Source organism: Pomacea canaliculata, linkage group LG2, assembly GCF_003073045.1.
Source record: "Pomacea canaliculata isolate SZHN2017 linkage group LG2, ASM307304v1, whole genome shotgun sequence".
Taxonomy (NCBI): domain Eukaryota; kingdom Metazoa; phylum Mollusca; class Gastropoda; order Architaenioglossa; family Ampullariidae; genus Pomacea; species Pomacea canaliculata.
Window position 1 is genome coordinate 4,316,061 of NC_037591.1, and position 16,944 is coordinate 4,333,004.

Here is a 16,944-nt window from a genome sequence, read left to right on the forward strand (position 1 = left end):
TATGTGTGTTGTTTTATTTTTTTAAAGACTTTAGACCAGCCAGAGCCATTTCTTCCATTATAATTAAAAGCAACAATAGCAAATTATAATTTTGTTCACCTTTTCCGTGATAAAATATTTGTTGATAACATAATAATAGTACACTTAATGAATATTTGTGAACGTGATAATGTTAGTTATCTTCTCGAAAAATATATGTTCAACAACAAGCCGTTATCTTCAATGGTATGTCAACAGACTGATGCGACATAGAATATCAACACTGAGATTGGCTGCTTGTGAAGAGGTTGGTGCAAAGATTATACATTCATTTATAGATAGTGAGTAACAGTATTATCAGGACTAGTTCTTGCCTTTGACCAGTGAATGTTGTATTTCATCTGATGGCACGGAGATGATTATGTCATGGCGGGAAAGCTGAACAGTTGGGAAGAGTACAGACCGTTAGATGCTTTTTGTATGTCGTAAAATAATGTCAGTTAAATCTGACTAGTTTTCAATCTGTTATCGCTTCTCAGGTATTTTGTCGCCAAATATCTAAAAATCGCAAGCACTTGTAAAAGCAAAAAGCTTACCTGCCTACACAGTATATGGATGCACGAATTTTCATTGGAGACCAAAGATATTTGAAGGAAAGGATTTGGCTCCGGAATCTTCATATCATACCCTGGACACGGTAAGTTGCTAACAGCTCATAACCTATGTACTTTAACAATTTCTCTTTACAATGGCTTGTCATACACTCGTTGGAAGACTTTTACAGTTAAGCTATGAGAAATGAATATAAAAGTAAATTTTCTGAATTTGAGTTGAGAATGTAGAGCAAAGAATATTAGAGGGGGGCAGGAAATGTTAAAGTCGGGAATATCAACATCTTCCAACATTATCATTTTTCGTTTTGTGTTTGCTGAATTTTGCTTTAAACTTTTTAATGGCAGAGTACTCGTGTGTTCAAGTTAAAAGCACCATAATGGCTGATGAACGGTTGGAGAAGGAAGTTACCACACTGTTGCTTACAGAGTTTGACGGAAGAGCAAAATTTGGAAAACTCAGAAGGAGTTTGTACCAGAATAAAACTGTCAGAGACATTGGCCTTCGTTCCGCTTTGAGGCGGATATCAAACATAAACAAGTTCTTAGTCTTTGAAAAGAATAACAAGGTAAACTGTCTGTCTGTCTTCTGCAAGGATGCAAGTATTTGCTGTGGATATCGCAGGAGAGGATGCGAAACGTGCAAAAAGGAAAACTGTCAAAAATTCCACGTGTGCAAATACTTCATCAGCGGCAGCTGCACGAGAAGATTCAGCTGTCGTTTTGGACACGACCTTAGTAACGAAGCCAACAGGAGGTTGTCAGACAGGTTGGGTCTGTCTTCTTTTTCATGTGAAGATATCCGCACCATTATACTTTGCAGCCATCCAGCCGTGTGCGAGGAGTACAACATGGATGGTTGTGATGACGATGACTGTCCAGACCTTCACGTCTGCTCTCGTTTCATCAAACAGAAATGTACAGCTGGGGCTTGCTGTAAGTTTGAACATTCTATTAAAAGGTCCGACCATAATATGTGGGTTCTGGACACGTTTGATGTCAGCCATTTGACGGACGAGGAGTTAAGGGAGATTATACTGGTAAGAGTTGTTTCTGACCGGGATATCGGACTACAATCGCAGATGACACCTGCTTCATCGACGCTGAGTCTCTGGAGTAGTTTCACAGCGACGTCAACTCTGTCACTGGCAACAGACGACACAGATGAAAGCGTTGTCGATGTTTTCAGCTTCCTGCTGAAGCGTTTCAGTGGGCGAGCTAGATTCAACACATTTTTGACCGAAAGAGGCCATCTTTTAGGACATTTGGGGCTAGCGGGCATCATCGACTGGTTAAAGGACAATAAAGACCGATTTCTTTTGTACGTACATAGAAGTAATTTAAATTACGTTTCTGTTTACAACAGCCGAGCTAGGGCGTGCTTCAGGTTTTACGACCCCAGAAAATCGGGCTGCGATAATAAGTCTTGTAAGTACTTCCACGTCTGTCGAAAGTTTGTCGCAGGTGACTGTGTCAGCACCCTATGCAATTACAGTCATAGTTTCTCCTCCGGGTCAAATGCCAAAGTGCGTTCGGATTTGAAACTGGATGAGTTCACTGACAGCGAAATCTGCGCGATCATTCGCTGTAGTAATCCAACCATCTGTGTCAATCATAACACATCAGGCTGTCATCTGGATGATTGCCCAGACCTCCATGTTTGTTCCAAGAATACCTTCAACCAGTGTACCAGTGGCGATGGCTGCAAGTTTGGTCACGTGATACGAGATTCAGGAGAACACAACGCCTACGTGTTGAAGACGTTTCATATGGACACGTGGCGAGAGGACGTCCTTCGCAGACTCGTCATCGCCAAGAAGGGAGAGCACACAGAAACGCAAGAGAATGTAGGTGCCTCTGCTATACAGAGAGCGCCATCTGTAGGTCAGCTACAGAAAGCCATCAGCACCCTCGACCTCTCGAAATCGGTGAACGACAAAGGTGAGCTCATTTCACTTTTTTAAAATAACTGAATGATGAACACGCGTTTCTAATAAGGAAAAACAAATGGATTCAGATTTTGTTCTGTCTCACTATAGAGAACGAAATTCTGAGACAATCATCAATCAGATCATAAATTATAGTGAACTGCTTATATGTAATGCTTTGACATTTACAATGGAGTATGGTTAGATTAGATGTGAGATAATATCTCTATCATAGTTTTGTCAAATGTCCTTTTAGAAGTTTCATCCACGTCTACCCAAAGGCGTGGTCCGACACACTACAAATCTTCAAATCCGACTTGGTATCGAGATTTCACAAAGGTGGAACTACTTGTTTTTCCATAGATATCTTTCCCGGGAAGTACGAATACATTTGTGCAAAGTACACCTGGACAGGTGCGTGTCCCAACATTCCGTTCTGTCCACATTATCATCATCCTGACCGCCTGCCATACCTGTGGCTGACTGCAGAGGATGGACAATGGCGAAGAATCCCCACAAGCGACGGTGTCCAGCTGGAGACACGATTCTGTGAATATGATGATGTCCTCAAAAAAGAGGTGAAATTGGTATTTTATTACCGGTTGCCCATCGGAAAATTTTCTGTGTATAGGCAATAATTTATTTCTGTTTATGTAGTTCCTTTATTAATTCGTTTCCGATACTAGCTGACTCTTACTGGTCACCTAGGAAAACTGAATAGATGCAGTGGCTGGCCAGGCTCACCACCTTGGTCTGTATTTAAAGACATTTTTTTATAGCATTTCTTGCAACAGGTGTGTGGTTTTTCTAAATTTCTCTTTCTGTGTGTGAAACTTGAGTAGGTTAGTGTTGTTTGTTGTACTGTGTATACATGCAAACAAGAGGATGGCGTGGTTGTTCTGTCGTTATTCTGTTTGTTTTTCGAGAGTGCTACAATTTTTTTTATTGAAAACTGTTCTTTATTTTCTTCATTTTTTTATCCATTATTAAGGAGATTCTCCTGCAAAGTCACTTGCCAGTCAAACGAATTCTTCTTCTTAACATACCACTTCGTTTAGACTACTAGAGTGTTTTCATTATTAATATAGCTTCTGATTTTTGTTGTTGAAAGTTTAATATTCTTGGAATGACCCGAATGGACTTCTGCGCTATGTCAGCTGTATTGAAAGGAGCACCAGTAAAGCTTAAACGACTGTCAGCACCATCATATGTGACTGCAACACCAGGAACTCCTCTCAACTTCTACACTCAGTGGGTGTGGTATCGGCAAGAACGTGATGGCAGATACACCCCCTTCTACCCGGTATGTAATTTTTTAAATTACTAGATCATTAAACAAGTCTTAATAGGTTAGAACTTTTTTTTCAAAATAACAACATAAAGAACTTCATAACATATGACCATAGAAGATGTTAAATTAAAGACTGCTTGACTGCGCAGTAAATTTTACAGTAATGTTTATTCAGAATTTGAAAACCTTCAGTTCTAACAGCTATTGTCAATTTGTGTGTGTGTGTGTGTGTGTGTGTGTGTGTGTGTGTGTGTGTGTGTGTGTGTGTGTGTGTGTGTGTGTGTGTGTGTGTGTGTGTGTGTGTGTGTGTATGTTTGTGTGTGTGAATAACAGGGGGCGCTGCAGTACACTCTGGAGGAGAAGTACCTTAAGGGGCAGCACAAGTACTACTTCGAGTTTGAAGACCTTCGCCTGATGGTGGACACTCAATCCTCGCCGATGATACAAACCAACCTTCATACGCATGGATCCACAGTTGTCTTCCGGCGACCAATCTTTGTATTGACTAAAAATGCAGATTTTCCAAAGATGTGAGTTTTATGAAAACTTTTGTGTGTGTGTGTTTGTCGAAATTAATTTGGTGCGGTGGTTAGGGAGAACGAAGGGAGATTATTTACCCATAATTTTACTATTAGTTTTGCTCACTGAGAACATCACAAAATAAATCTCAGCCTTGCTTTTTGTTTGTGCAGGTCGTCACTGCTGCTAAGTGAGGCTCCTGCATCAGTGCTGCATCAGGTACCCGACTACTGGGCTGCTGTGGACCGCTTCCAGGACTACGAGCTCGTGGAGCTGGACTCAGATGATCCAGAGTATGATGCTGTGCAGCGACAGTTCTTCTCGACCATGGACATCAACGGACACAACATTGTACATGTTTTCCGTGTGCAGAACCCAGTGCTGTGGTATAAATACTGCAGGTAAGGATATTTGTAAAAAATAGGTGTATCTGTATGTGCGTGTGCGCTCGCGAATGCCTCTACCAGAAGGGAAACTCTTATAGGATATCAAGGGATTTGTGTATGATACTATATTTTGATCTATAGTAACATTCATGAATTTGATTGTGTGTGCAGTTTGTACCATGTTCATAAATTGAAGCAAAATTTTTTAATTGTTTATATCGTTAATAATGATACTCTCCCATGTTACTACATTCAGATTTATTTATTTATTTTGTCTCATTCAGTGCCAGACGGGCCATGACCCCTCGAGGTCAAAGTCACGAAGACGTGGCCGAGCGTCAGTTGTTTCACGGAACCCCGACACTTCAGGCGGCCAGGGGCATCTGCGCCAACAGCTTCGACTTCCGCAGGTCTGGAGAAAATGTTGGAGCTGTCTGGGGCAAGGGAGCTTACTTCTCCACCACAGCCAAGTACAGTCACAGCTACACACGTGCTCATATCACACTCACAGGCGACCCCCTGCGGTTCATGTTTCTGGGAAGGATCCTGGTGGGGCAGTACACTCTGGGCCATTCTTCTTACACCAAGCCACCAGAGCGTGACAGGCTGAAGATGTACGATTCCTGCGTGAATGATTTGTCCAACCCCACCATTTTTGTCATCTTTGACCTGACACAGAGCTACCCAGAGTATCTGATCGAGTACAGTGATGTAGTCCAGCCATCTCCTCAGAACCCACCACCGCAGGTCAAGAACAGACGTCACCGCCGTCGTTAACTAAACGCCAGAGTATCCTCAGCAGATGCCATGACTACAGTCTTCATGAATTTTAGCATAACCTTAATTAGTTTTTCACCGCCAGCGGCTTATGTTTCTGAGAAGGATCCTAGTGGGGCAGCACTCCCGGGGTCATCCTTCCCTCACCAAGCCACGTGCGTGACCGGCTGAAGCTTTACGATTGTTGCCTACACGATGTTACCTGCCCCGCCATCTTCGTTATCTTTCACCTGGCACAGAGTATCTGATCCTGTACATTGACAAAAGAGATTTTCACTTGTTTTAACCATGCACCACGATCGCAGAACAAACAGACAGGTCACCATCACGACTATCATTTCTAGGCAAGAAGCACAAAGACTAAAACACAATATGTTGCAATGTTCCTACGCTTACTTAATAAATTTGAAAAGTATTCTTTTAACAAATAAATTATTCAAGGCCGCCATCAAGCCTAGAGAGTCTTTGACACTTGTTGAGCCCTTTTTTATAATTAATATTGTAAAAAACGTTGGTTTATAATCTTCTCATAATTGATCATCTCTTTATATTGACGTGAAGAAACACCATATTAACTGACTGGAGAACAGAACAAAGGCGTCAGTGCACAAAACTTTATTAAACTGTTGTTTCAAGATGAAGATGATAAAGCCTTTTCTGTGTATTTTTTTTTTTAAAGTGACATAGTTTCTGTGTACCATTTACTCCTTAATATTGGATTTCTGCCATTTCTTGAGATATACCCTTGCATTTCTTTTCAATGTCAAGGTAGGTGCCAAAAGGGAGATTATTCTCCACTTAAAAGCTGCAAAAATGATAATTTGTTTCATCTGCTGGTGGTACCCTAGTTATGGTAATGAGTCTTTCCTTTTTACCTGGGAAGTTGCACCCTTCTGTTTATCTAAATTCATCAGACCACGTGTCCCTGCTTCCAACACAGTCTTAGGCTTTGGAGACGTGTAGTTTCTGGAAGTGGAGCAGTGTAAAAATAATAGTAACACAAAACAACTCGCTGATACAATGCCACGTGTCCTCACCATGTCTACTTATATATGTGTATTTATCTGTCCTTTTTATTCCTATGATTATTGTGTGTGCTAATAAATCTTATAAATATTAGGATTTAATAATAATAATAAATAATAATAAAGGCCTCTTTTGTAATAGCGAATGCAAAACCTGACTTGTGAAAAGACGAGACCTACTGACGGTCTGAACTAGTTGCTTATCTCATGGTCGAAACCATCTGGTCACGTGACAGAATGAAAGTCGCGATATTCAGTTGGGTCACGAACTTGTATTACTGGACTGCTGGCAAACGATTTTTCCTGTTAATTACTAAAAGGAGGCAGGTGTGTACAAAGCTTCCGGTTTAGTCACATTCATTGTCTAGGCTCGCCGAGACTAACAGCGGAGAACTTGGCAAGAGGCTAAGCGTTGGTCTCGACAGACAGACAGCAGTCCACCTGTACACGTCCGTGGTTGGGTTTACTAGAGCTTGACCCATAAATTTCGCTTTGGTAATTAATTATAGTTGCGCTGTCAGCATATTTCCACCAACAATAGAAAAGGCACAGCTGTGATTGCTGTTCCCAGAAGCGATATAATGAGGTGCAGAGGCTTCGTGGAACAACTTCAATCGACTCGTTCGTATCACAAGCAGATTTGGTCTGGTGTACCGCTGGGAAACGTGCGTGTGAAGCATTTTTCAAAGATAGGAGTCTCCTTGTATAACAACAAATGTTATTTCGATTTGTTGATGATAGAGTTTATACAAGAGTGTGTCCTGGACAGTGTCAAGAACACAAATAAGGTAAGTACACGTACAGGCTTCTGTTGGACAAAAACAACCCTCATGAAGAATTTTAAAAAGACTATTCATGTCCATTTTTACTAGATGCTTTGAGACACTTTAAAGTCCTGTACTTTGATATCCAGTCGTGCAGGAAATCTAAGACTATGTCGAATTTATACACGAGACAAGAAAGACGCAAACACAAACACTGCAAAATAACAGTTGAAAAAAATGCTATTCATCTGATATGAGCGGACAGCTACTAAACAGGAGGGTCAATAAACATTCAACTCATTATGACCACACACGCACACACCTTCCTATAACACTTTTCCCTATCGTGGGAGATTAAATCCAACAGTCTCAAGGACTTAATATAGTTCGTGAACATCTGTGTAAACACTGGCGGTCCATTTGAAGAAAACAGTGTGGAGCTACACAAGTATGTGAGACAGGTGAGCATATGGTACACAAGTTTTGTTGCCGACACTAAATTTCTAGAAATCAGCTGGTACTTTCGATTTGCCAGCTATTCAGGAAGCAACTGAGATTTTTTTTTTTAGCCACGACGAGGTTGGTTCGAGGTTCACAGAAGATGAGATAAAGACAGACTAATATTAAATGTTATGCTGTTGACATTTGTTGCTATGGCTCAAGAACCTGCTCTAACCTCGGGTGGGAGCCGTGCTTATCGATAACACCTCACCTTTCTTATTTCAAAGGATTAAATAGAGATTACTGGCTGCGTAGCTTTCTTATCTGATATCAGGCAGGTGAAAATTCATGAGTTTGCGCATGCGTAGTTCTGACCTATATTAAAATCGGTGGTGGCTGTACTTCCTCCTACATTTACCCAGTCTGTGTAAGTTGACTTGCTGTTTAGAAGTGTTTCTTACAAACCTTGTACGGATTGCTAAAGACCACAAAGAGCATAGGGCCAATATTGAATGAGGACCTTCCAGACTGAGCCTTGAGCTGACAGTATCATTGAGAATTACAGAATTGTCAGGACCGTTGTCAAGGTAAACAATAACAGATTGCCTGTTGGTATGTGAGATAGTAGTTAAGTCGTTCACTGTGTCAAAGGTGTTGTTTGTGAGTTGGGCGAGTCTTTAACAGGTAGCCGAAATTTTGGCTACAGCTCCTCCGACATCACAGGTTTCAGTAAAACTGACTTCTCTAAACATTGTTTACAACCAAACAGCAGGCCTTTCGAGATGGTTGTTGTCAGCCATTTAACTTCATCAACATTAATGGCAGTAAAACCAGTACCAACTGTGGTTTGTATTCGCACATAGTTCTCTGGATTCTTACTTTTCTTTATTATGGGGTGGTGGTGGTGGTCCAGTAGTACAACGGTTGGCGCCTGTCACCAATACAGTGAAGGTTGGCTGTCCAGGGTTCAGATCAGGGATGGGCAAGCTACTTTTAATTTGTAGCCGGCTAGGCTACAGCTACTTTTCTTCAAAATGTAGCCGGCTACACTACAGCTACAATTTTCCAAAAAGTAGCCAGCTACTTTGGGCTACTTTTAAAATGTAGCCAGCTTCTTTTGGCTTCTTTTGGCTACTTTTAAAAGAGTGATGTTATAACAAGTTAGCTGTAGCAATATACACAAACATCAAACATACACACTAAACACTATATTACTTGCTTTACAAAGTTTTTATTATAATAATGAAACGGAGAACTGCGATATACCGACAATTTTATTTAGTGAATCCATAAATGCTTTCATTCATTCCTTGCCCCCTTCCTCTCCCGGCCTTTTTCACACAATAAGTACACGTATTTACGATTATATTAAACATTTCTGGATCTTTTCCTCATCCTGTTTTAGTGACAAAAGAAATTATATAAGTTTTCCGATAAACATTTGTTTTCTATAACTATTTGTTCCTATTACTTAGAAATGAAAACTAAACAGATGCTTAAGTATCAGGTACCTGGTGGAATTTTCAATAAGTTAGGTTATGTGGTGATGAAAAATGTCAACCTCTTATCAATACTGTGACAATGAACAACAGACCATTGAAATAAATGAGTTTGCATGGAATATAAGTAAAAACACTGCTTAATCTAATTAGGCAAGCAGATCATAAGGCATTTTTTTCTAACACTGACACTGAAAACAAAGAAAAGAACACAAACTGTTTCCAAAAGCTGATAGGGTGAAAAGTATAGTCCTGGCATACTAGAATAGACTTTAATTATATAGTAGGATGTCAAATGTAGCATATAAACACTGAAATATATTTTTCAAAATGATCTGATACAAGATATATTTATTTTAAATCTTAAGCTTGAATTTCTGTTTGTCGTTTTTGACATCCAGTCCTAAACTATAAAAACATATTTCTCAAGATTGGCTTGTGCTACAGCAGTAAAATTTTGCAATTTTGTTTAGAAATGCATAAGCTACAAAGTGATGCATTTGAGAATATGGTATAAACATTACTTTTAATAAAATTAACATTTTTCTAAATATTTTCTAAATATTTAATTGCCACATTCACACTGAGTCGGGGGGTAACATGTCTGATTTTTTATATCTCCTAGAAATCTTGAGATATCAAAACGGTTATGCATCAGTTTTCTTATCAGTGCCTCTAGTTTACAAAAAACCCAAAACCTTTGGTATATGACTTATGGTATTGTGTAAATTTGTTTTTTAAAATGCTTGTACGTTTTGAAACAAAAACGTTGATTAAAGTCACAATTTTCACTTTAGGTACTCAAAAACAGTTTTAAAGTGCTATATTTATGTTATTTTGTTACTCTATATTTAAAAACCCTTAAAGATATTTAAAATATGGATTTTAATTTTTGGAGTGTACCGGTAACCTTAAAACAAATCTACATTCTTTTAGTCCTTCATAGAATTGAATTTGACCAGAACTTTGGCCTCGAAGTTGCTGTCTGTCACCCTAGTGCGCAGCTTTGTCATGATAAGTCCTGCCAGACTGAACAATCTCTCAACCGCAGCACTGCTTGGCAAGACGGTGTTGGTGCGCAAATAAATTTGTTTGACCGTGGGATATTTGTCCAGTTCACTGACATTCTGCGACAATCCAGACATCAGGAAGGTAGTTGTCTCAGGGGTGCCGGTAACTTCTTCATAAATGATGAAGTCTGCCTGTTCGTCTGTGCACTTGGTTGGGGATTGGACTGGCGTGTCCATCAATGCTGCCTCTGCAGTCAAGAGGGATCTGCATTTCTCACGCAGGGTTTGGTCCCCAGTCCACATCAACTTGCAGCTGAAACAATAATATGCACAATAATTAATGCTTTGTTTAATTTGGTTAAAATTTTTTTCTTATTGTTTTTAATTAATTTTCTAAAATGTACTGGTTTTTATGTACTTATTTTGATTTGTACGCAAGTGTCAAAAGACCAGTGACAGTGAATATTATGTTGGTTTTTTTTTTAATCAACATCCCCCTCCCCCCCCCCAAAAGTTTATTTTTAATTTATTTACGGATATTTGTATAGCGCTTATTCTCGTTTAATCTGAGCTCTGAGCGCTTCACATTCTTCTCATTCTCAAAGAACAGTGACACAGAGTAGCTTATAAATGAAGAAAAATACATTGAAATAACGAAAACTCTCCTCACCTTGGGTTCGACACAGTTGCAAGCAGGGTGTCTTGGTCCTTATAGGCATCAGCAAATCTGGTCTCCAACCCATTCAGGACAGCAGTAGCCAGGGGACCACAGATTTCTAGCTTGGACTTCTGTTGCTCGATGCGGATCTTGAGGGTGTTGAGCTGAGGCAGGAGGTGTCCAAGCCCACGCACTTCTCGCCTGCAAGTAGTTGAGGCATCTGCAAGAGGCCCCATCACCTGCAACAAACAAATAACAGCCAAATGTTGAACCCCATTTTCAAAGGGGAAAAAAGGGAAGCAACCACAGGGGGCAGTACAACAGATGTTGATTCCCCTGGCAGGAACTCCACAGAAGTGATGTTCTCCTCTTCCTCATCACTGTCTGAGTCTTCTGGTGACTGATCCTGACCAAACACCCTGGAAAACAAAATGCAACGGAAATCATTAAATAATCTGAAGTGCATTTGGCCACATAGAACAAACTACTTTTGTTTTTAAAAAAAAATAAAGTGGTAACATAAGAATCTTCACATTGGAAGTACCTCGCCCACAGCCTGCTTGCTCATCCTAGATATATACAGCAGTACAGTAACGTACATAATCATCATAATACATGTACACACCTGAAAGCTTTCACGAAGTTTGATGCGTTGTCCGTCACAATGCGAACAACTTTGTTCTGGATCTTGTACTCTCTCAGGATGGAGTTGAGCTGCGTGGCTAGGACATCATGGGTGTGCGAACCTTTCACTCTTTTGCAGGCCAATGCAAAGGATTTTCTTTCATAGCCTTCCAAAAAATGGCAGGTAACTCCCAAGAATGACCTGAAACACAAGAAAGGAAAAGTAACATTAAAACTTAACCCTAATTTACATTGGCATCAAAATATTCTTTATAGATGAAAAACAAATACCAACTGAAATTAAACATTGAATTAAAAATATAAAAAAACTTGCCTTCGATGAGCAGTCAGCAATCTGCAGTGATGCATACATGCTCCACATTCTCCAGTTCACCGATAATTTTCTTCTTCAGCTCAGCCATCTTTTCCTGAAACACAATGCACAATGCAATTTTAGCAGATGAAATTTGAGTTCTGTGACCAAGAACAAAAGACATTAATTGTGGATACATCACCCTACTTAAAATAAAACTAGTAAAACAAACAAAAAGGAAGAAAAAAAATAGTAAAACTTACCTCCAACATTCTGTTCGCCGTTTTCCTGCTCATTAACTGGGTTTCCTGGCCAGTGAGTCTGGACACGAACTTTGAAAACTTCTCGTTCTCCAGCATGAAGAAGGACAGGTTGCATTCCAACAGGTAATCAAGGACGGCGGAATTGACGTCTGCTTTGCTGACGGTACTCTTGTGTTCCACTTTGAAGAGCTTCGAGACAGAGGGTTGGTCGTCGTCTTCCCTTTTCCGCTTTCGTGACGTTTCCAAGTCTTGAGTCAACTGCCTGGCAAGCAGTGGATGTTTCCTCTAAAATAAACACATGAAAATGAAACAAAATTTTAGAAGTCCATTCACAATCACAGCAAGTTTCTACCAAGCTAATTGTCATATTAAATTACTAGCATTAAATATAAAATCCTTCCAGCCACCATACTGTTCAAACGTCCTCCATGCTCTTTTCATACAAACAAAAAAAACACACACACACTTTATGACAAAGACTAAATAGATAGTACAGAAACGGTAAAGACAGCAGTTTGATCAGTCGAGCCCCTGCGGTAATCACGTTGACGCAACCCCTTACCTTTCCACAATCTTTACAACATGTACACTCCTCTAAGCAGACAAGCAAGAACATGAAGAATGAAGATCGATGAAAATCTCAACGAACTTACCTGCAAGTGCGTTCTCAAATTAAACGCCGACGTCTTGTTCGTTGAGTACTTTTCGTGCACCCATTCTTGCATTTGAAACTATAGCCACATTTTGTGCTTCGCAAAATGTAAAAAATTTCAAATAAGGCTGGAAATTGATGGGTACGTCCATCTTCGTGTAGCAGGGTTAGATGTGATTCTTCCCCCAGTCTCTCCACAACACCAAACACAACACTGTCGTGGGTTCTAGATGGTTTTAATCCGACGCCAGTCGATATTTCTGGCAGTGGCGAACCTTGATCTCACATACATCAGCACTTTTTTCGCAAGCATCAGCACTTTTCCCGCATGCATCAGCAAAACTATTTTCGCCCTCTTATGAATCAGCACTTTTTCCCGCAAGCATCAGCACTTTTCCCGCATGCATCAGCAAAACTATTTTCGCCCTCTTATGAATCAGCACTTTTTCCCGCAAGCATCAGCACTTTTCCCGCATGCATCAGCAAAACTATTTCGCCCTCTTATGAATCAGCACTTTTTCCCGCAAGCATCAGCACTTTTCCCGCATGCATCAGCAAAACTATTTTCGCCCTCTTATGAATCAGCACTTTTCCCGCATGCATCAGGTCCCACACCACTGTCAGTCCTGTTATTTATTCTCCCTCCCTCGAACATTCTAGCACAGACATTCTATTTCGTCGCAATAAAGACATTTTTGAAAAATCGCTACATTGTTGAACATCATTTCCTCCCTCGCGCAAAGACAAGACATTTTTACTTTGAACATTGCTACATTGTTGAACATCATTTCCTCCTCGCACAAAGACATTCTACCTTTTACATTGCTGCGTGCTGAACATTCTGGAATATAGATGCAAATCTACAACCCAAAGACATTATACTTTGTACACTACTAGAGTGCTACAGTCGTGAAAGTAGCCAACCTGTAGCCAAGCTACAGCTACTTTCTAAAATGTAGCTACGGCTAAAAGCTACTTTTTTTAAATTTGTAGCCGGCTAAGCTACAAGCTACAAAATTTGTAGCCGGCTACAGTAGCTGTAGCTAGGCTACAGCTACTCCCCATCCCTGGTTCAGATCTCATCTCGGGCACGCTGTTCTTTCTCTGCATGTGGTGTAATTTTACAGGGTTGGCTGCCTTGCGATATACTCTTTGTTGCTGATTCGGCGTGAAACACGAATTTCCTCCTCCCTCTTCTTTACAATGCTTTCTTCTCGTAAACCTTGTAAGCAAACATCGTAACAGCATTTTCTCTGTTTAATCTGTTGTTAATTGGATTGTTTGTTACAGGCAAACCAAATGATTGGTTCAATTTTCGGAGCTGGTATCGAAATTTTACGGACATGAAACTATGTTTTCTGGCAGATGCTGACATTAGCAAGTACGAGTACATTTGTGAAACATATACCTGGACAGGTGAGTGTCCCAACGCTGGAAACTGTCCACGTTACCACAGTCCTGATCGCTTGCCTTACCTGTGGATGATTCAGAGGAAGAAAGGTGGGGAATGGCGCGTTGTCCCCTCAAGTAAACTGCTAGAACAAAGCTTTTGTGACCTCTGTGATTTTGAAACACTTCAGGTAAGGTTAATATGTAGATACTTTCTAAGACTAAACGTGAAACTGAGCTATCTGTTCAGACAGACATTCAGAAAGAAAGACAGGGATATTTGAAATTAAAACATGCCCATAGCATTTGTTTGTCCGTGTTCAGTCCTTTGCATGTTTATAAGGTATGAGCAAGTGATACCAACTGATAGTGTAGAAATATTAATGGTTATTTGTTTCAAAGTTTCCTGAAGACTTCCGAGAGATGTTAGCCAGAATCACAGGAGAAGGAAAAAATCGTTCAATGACATTCAACCGACTGTCGACACCATCATATGTAGAGGCAGCGCCAGGAACTCCTCTCAACTTCTACACTCAGTGGGTGTGGTACTGGCAACAACGTGATGGCACATACACTCCGTTTATCCCGGTATCTACCTGTCCTTTCCTTTATTAGGCTTATATCCATTGTCCAAGATTGTTGTGTGACGTGCGCTGTTTCTGTATACTCACCTGTAGGTAAAGACAACGTGATTAAAATGAAGAATATCTCCAAAATCTACCTGCATTACCACGAACCTCATAGACTGTATTCATATCTCTTTGTTACGCTTTTCAGTCTAAAATACATACGAGTCTTTTGGGAGTGAAATGTGTCCTTCATTGGGTAGGTCTTTAAGTATGAAGCCTCCAATTTTTATGTATTGTTTGCACGTCCCTTCTTTACGAATACAAAAAATGATACCATTTCTTTGAGTTGCTGTACGACAACCTTTGAGAGACCAACGGTGAATTTAGCCACAAATATTGTGATATACAACTTCTGTTCTCACAAATAATAAAATGCATTGCTTGTGGCTTTCATTACAACAATGATTGTGTTGTGCACTCGTGCGTGCCTGTATGTGTGTGTTTGTAGGGGACATTGCAGTACACTCTGGAAGAGAAGTACCGCAAGAAGCAGTATCTGTATTACCTCAGAATTGAAAAGCTACGTCTGGTGGTGGCAACACACAGCTCGCCGATGATACAAATAAACCAAGACTCTCAGCAATCCACACGTATCGTTCGACGACCAGTCTTTATCTTCACTGACAAGTTAGAAGCTCCAACCATGTAAGTTTTAATTAATTTTTGTATTAGTGGACAAGGAGGGCAATAGAAAGAAAACTGTGTCGTAGGAGACAGTAAAACACAAACGGTCTGTTTTCAGGTCTCCATTGCTGCTTCCCGATGTCCCTACATACACATGCAAGGTGCCTGAACACTGGGCTTCTGTGGATCACTTCCAGAAGTTCGAGACTGTCTTGTTGGACGGTGATAGCCCAGAATACTCTGAGGTTCAGCGACATTTTTTCTGGACGATGAATGTAAATAAAAACAGAATTGTTGCCATATTCCGCGTACAGAACCCGGGTCTTTGGGATAAATATTGCAGGTAACCGCTCTGAGTTTGCATGTAAGTTTCTAATTTGTAAAAAAACGAGAAAATACAGCCCAGAGTTTGATATAGATCATTTGAGGACGTGCTTTATCTTGTACTCTTCGTCATAATATCTCATTAAAAATAATTCCTGATATCCTTTTAAGAAATTTCTAGCACTGTTAATGATGATTCTTGTATATTTGTCCTTGTGAGTGAAGCTTTTGTTATGTTCTGATAAGACGTTTGCAGGTAGGTGGTGTTATTTTAAGTTTGGTTTCATTTTTATTTGATGTCTTTAGTGCCAGACGGGCAATGACTCCTAAAGGTCAGGCACCAAAAGATGTGAAGGAGCGTCAGTTGTTTCACGGAACGCCGACACTTCAGGCGGCCAGGGGCATCTGCACCAACAGTTTCGACTTCCGCAGGTCTGGAGAGAATGTTGGAACTGTCTGGGGCAAGGGAGCTTACTTCACCACAGCTCGCTACAGTGATAAGTTCACGAATCCCATCATCGTTGCCAGTGGCCACCCAGTGCGGATCATGTTTCTGGAAGGGTTCTCGTGGGCGTACACCTTGGGCCATCCTTCCTACGCAAAGCCGCCGGAGAGTGACGAGCTGAACATGTTATGATTCATGTTAATGATATTCTGATCCTCCATCTTCGTCATCTTGACCTGGCTCAAGCTACCTGGAGTATTGGATCGAATACATAAGATGTCAGATCATGAGCCCGTCTAACATCAGTAAAATCGAAGACTACTGTCAACACGACAGCAACAAACAAGCCTGACCATTATGGTATGCCTTCGTCAGCATCAAGATCTGATCGCTATAGTTTCCTCATCAGCACCAAGGAACGTGGCTTATCTTCATGGGCAACAAAAAATTCTCTTTGTTGAAGCTTGTCTTCATCAGCAGCAGGAAACTCTGAACGAAATAACTCGTCTTTATCAGCAGCAAGCAAGCCTGCATATTATGACTTGTCTTCATCAGAATTAAGCAAGTTTTGCCACATCATCAGAAGCATGTGGCCTATCTACATCAACAACAGGTATATCTTACCACGATAAAGCATCTTTACACCAGCAACAAACAAGTCTAAACAGGATGACTCATCTTCATCAGCAGCAAGCAAGTCTGACTGTCATCACATAGCTTCACAAGAAATAAGCAAAGCTGAAAATCATGAAATGTCTTCAGCAGCAGGCAAGTCTGACCACGATGACTCGTC

At 40.5% G+C, this 16,944-nt stretch overlaps 2 protein-coding genes across 2 annotated transcripts in view; both read left to right on the forward strand.

Annotated features, from left to right (window-relative positions):
- Positions 1 to 401: 401 nt before the first annotated feature.
- Positions 402 to 16,944, forward strand: part of LOC112556851 (poly [ADP-ribose] polymerase 11-like) — a 71,916-nt gene continuing 55,373 nt past the window's right edge. The window contains exon 1 of the transcript XR_003097837.1: positions 402 to 676. The gene's annotated coding sequence lies outside the window, so the exon portion shown is untranslated. The remainder of the gene's footprint in view (positions 677 to 16,944) is intronic.
- Positions 971 to 6,137, forward strand: LOC112557653 (poly [ADP-ribose] polymerase 12-like). The gene is made up of 6 exons (XM_025227642.1): positions 971 to 2,531; positions 2,882 to 3,096; positions 3,630 to 3,821; positions 4,143 to 4,339; positions 4,502 to 4,729; positions 4,999 to 6,137. The coding sequence occupies exons 1-6, from the start codon at positions 971 to 973 to the stop codon at positions 5,489 to 5,491; spliced, it is 2,886 nt and encodes a 961-aa protein (XP_025083427.1). The 3' UTR covers positions 5,492 to 6,137.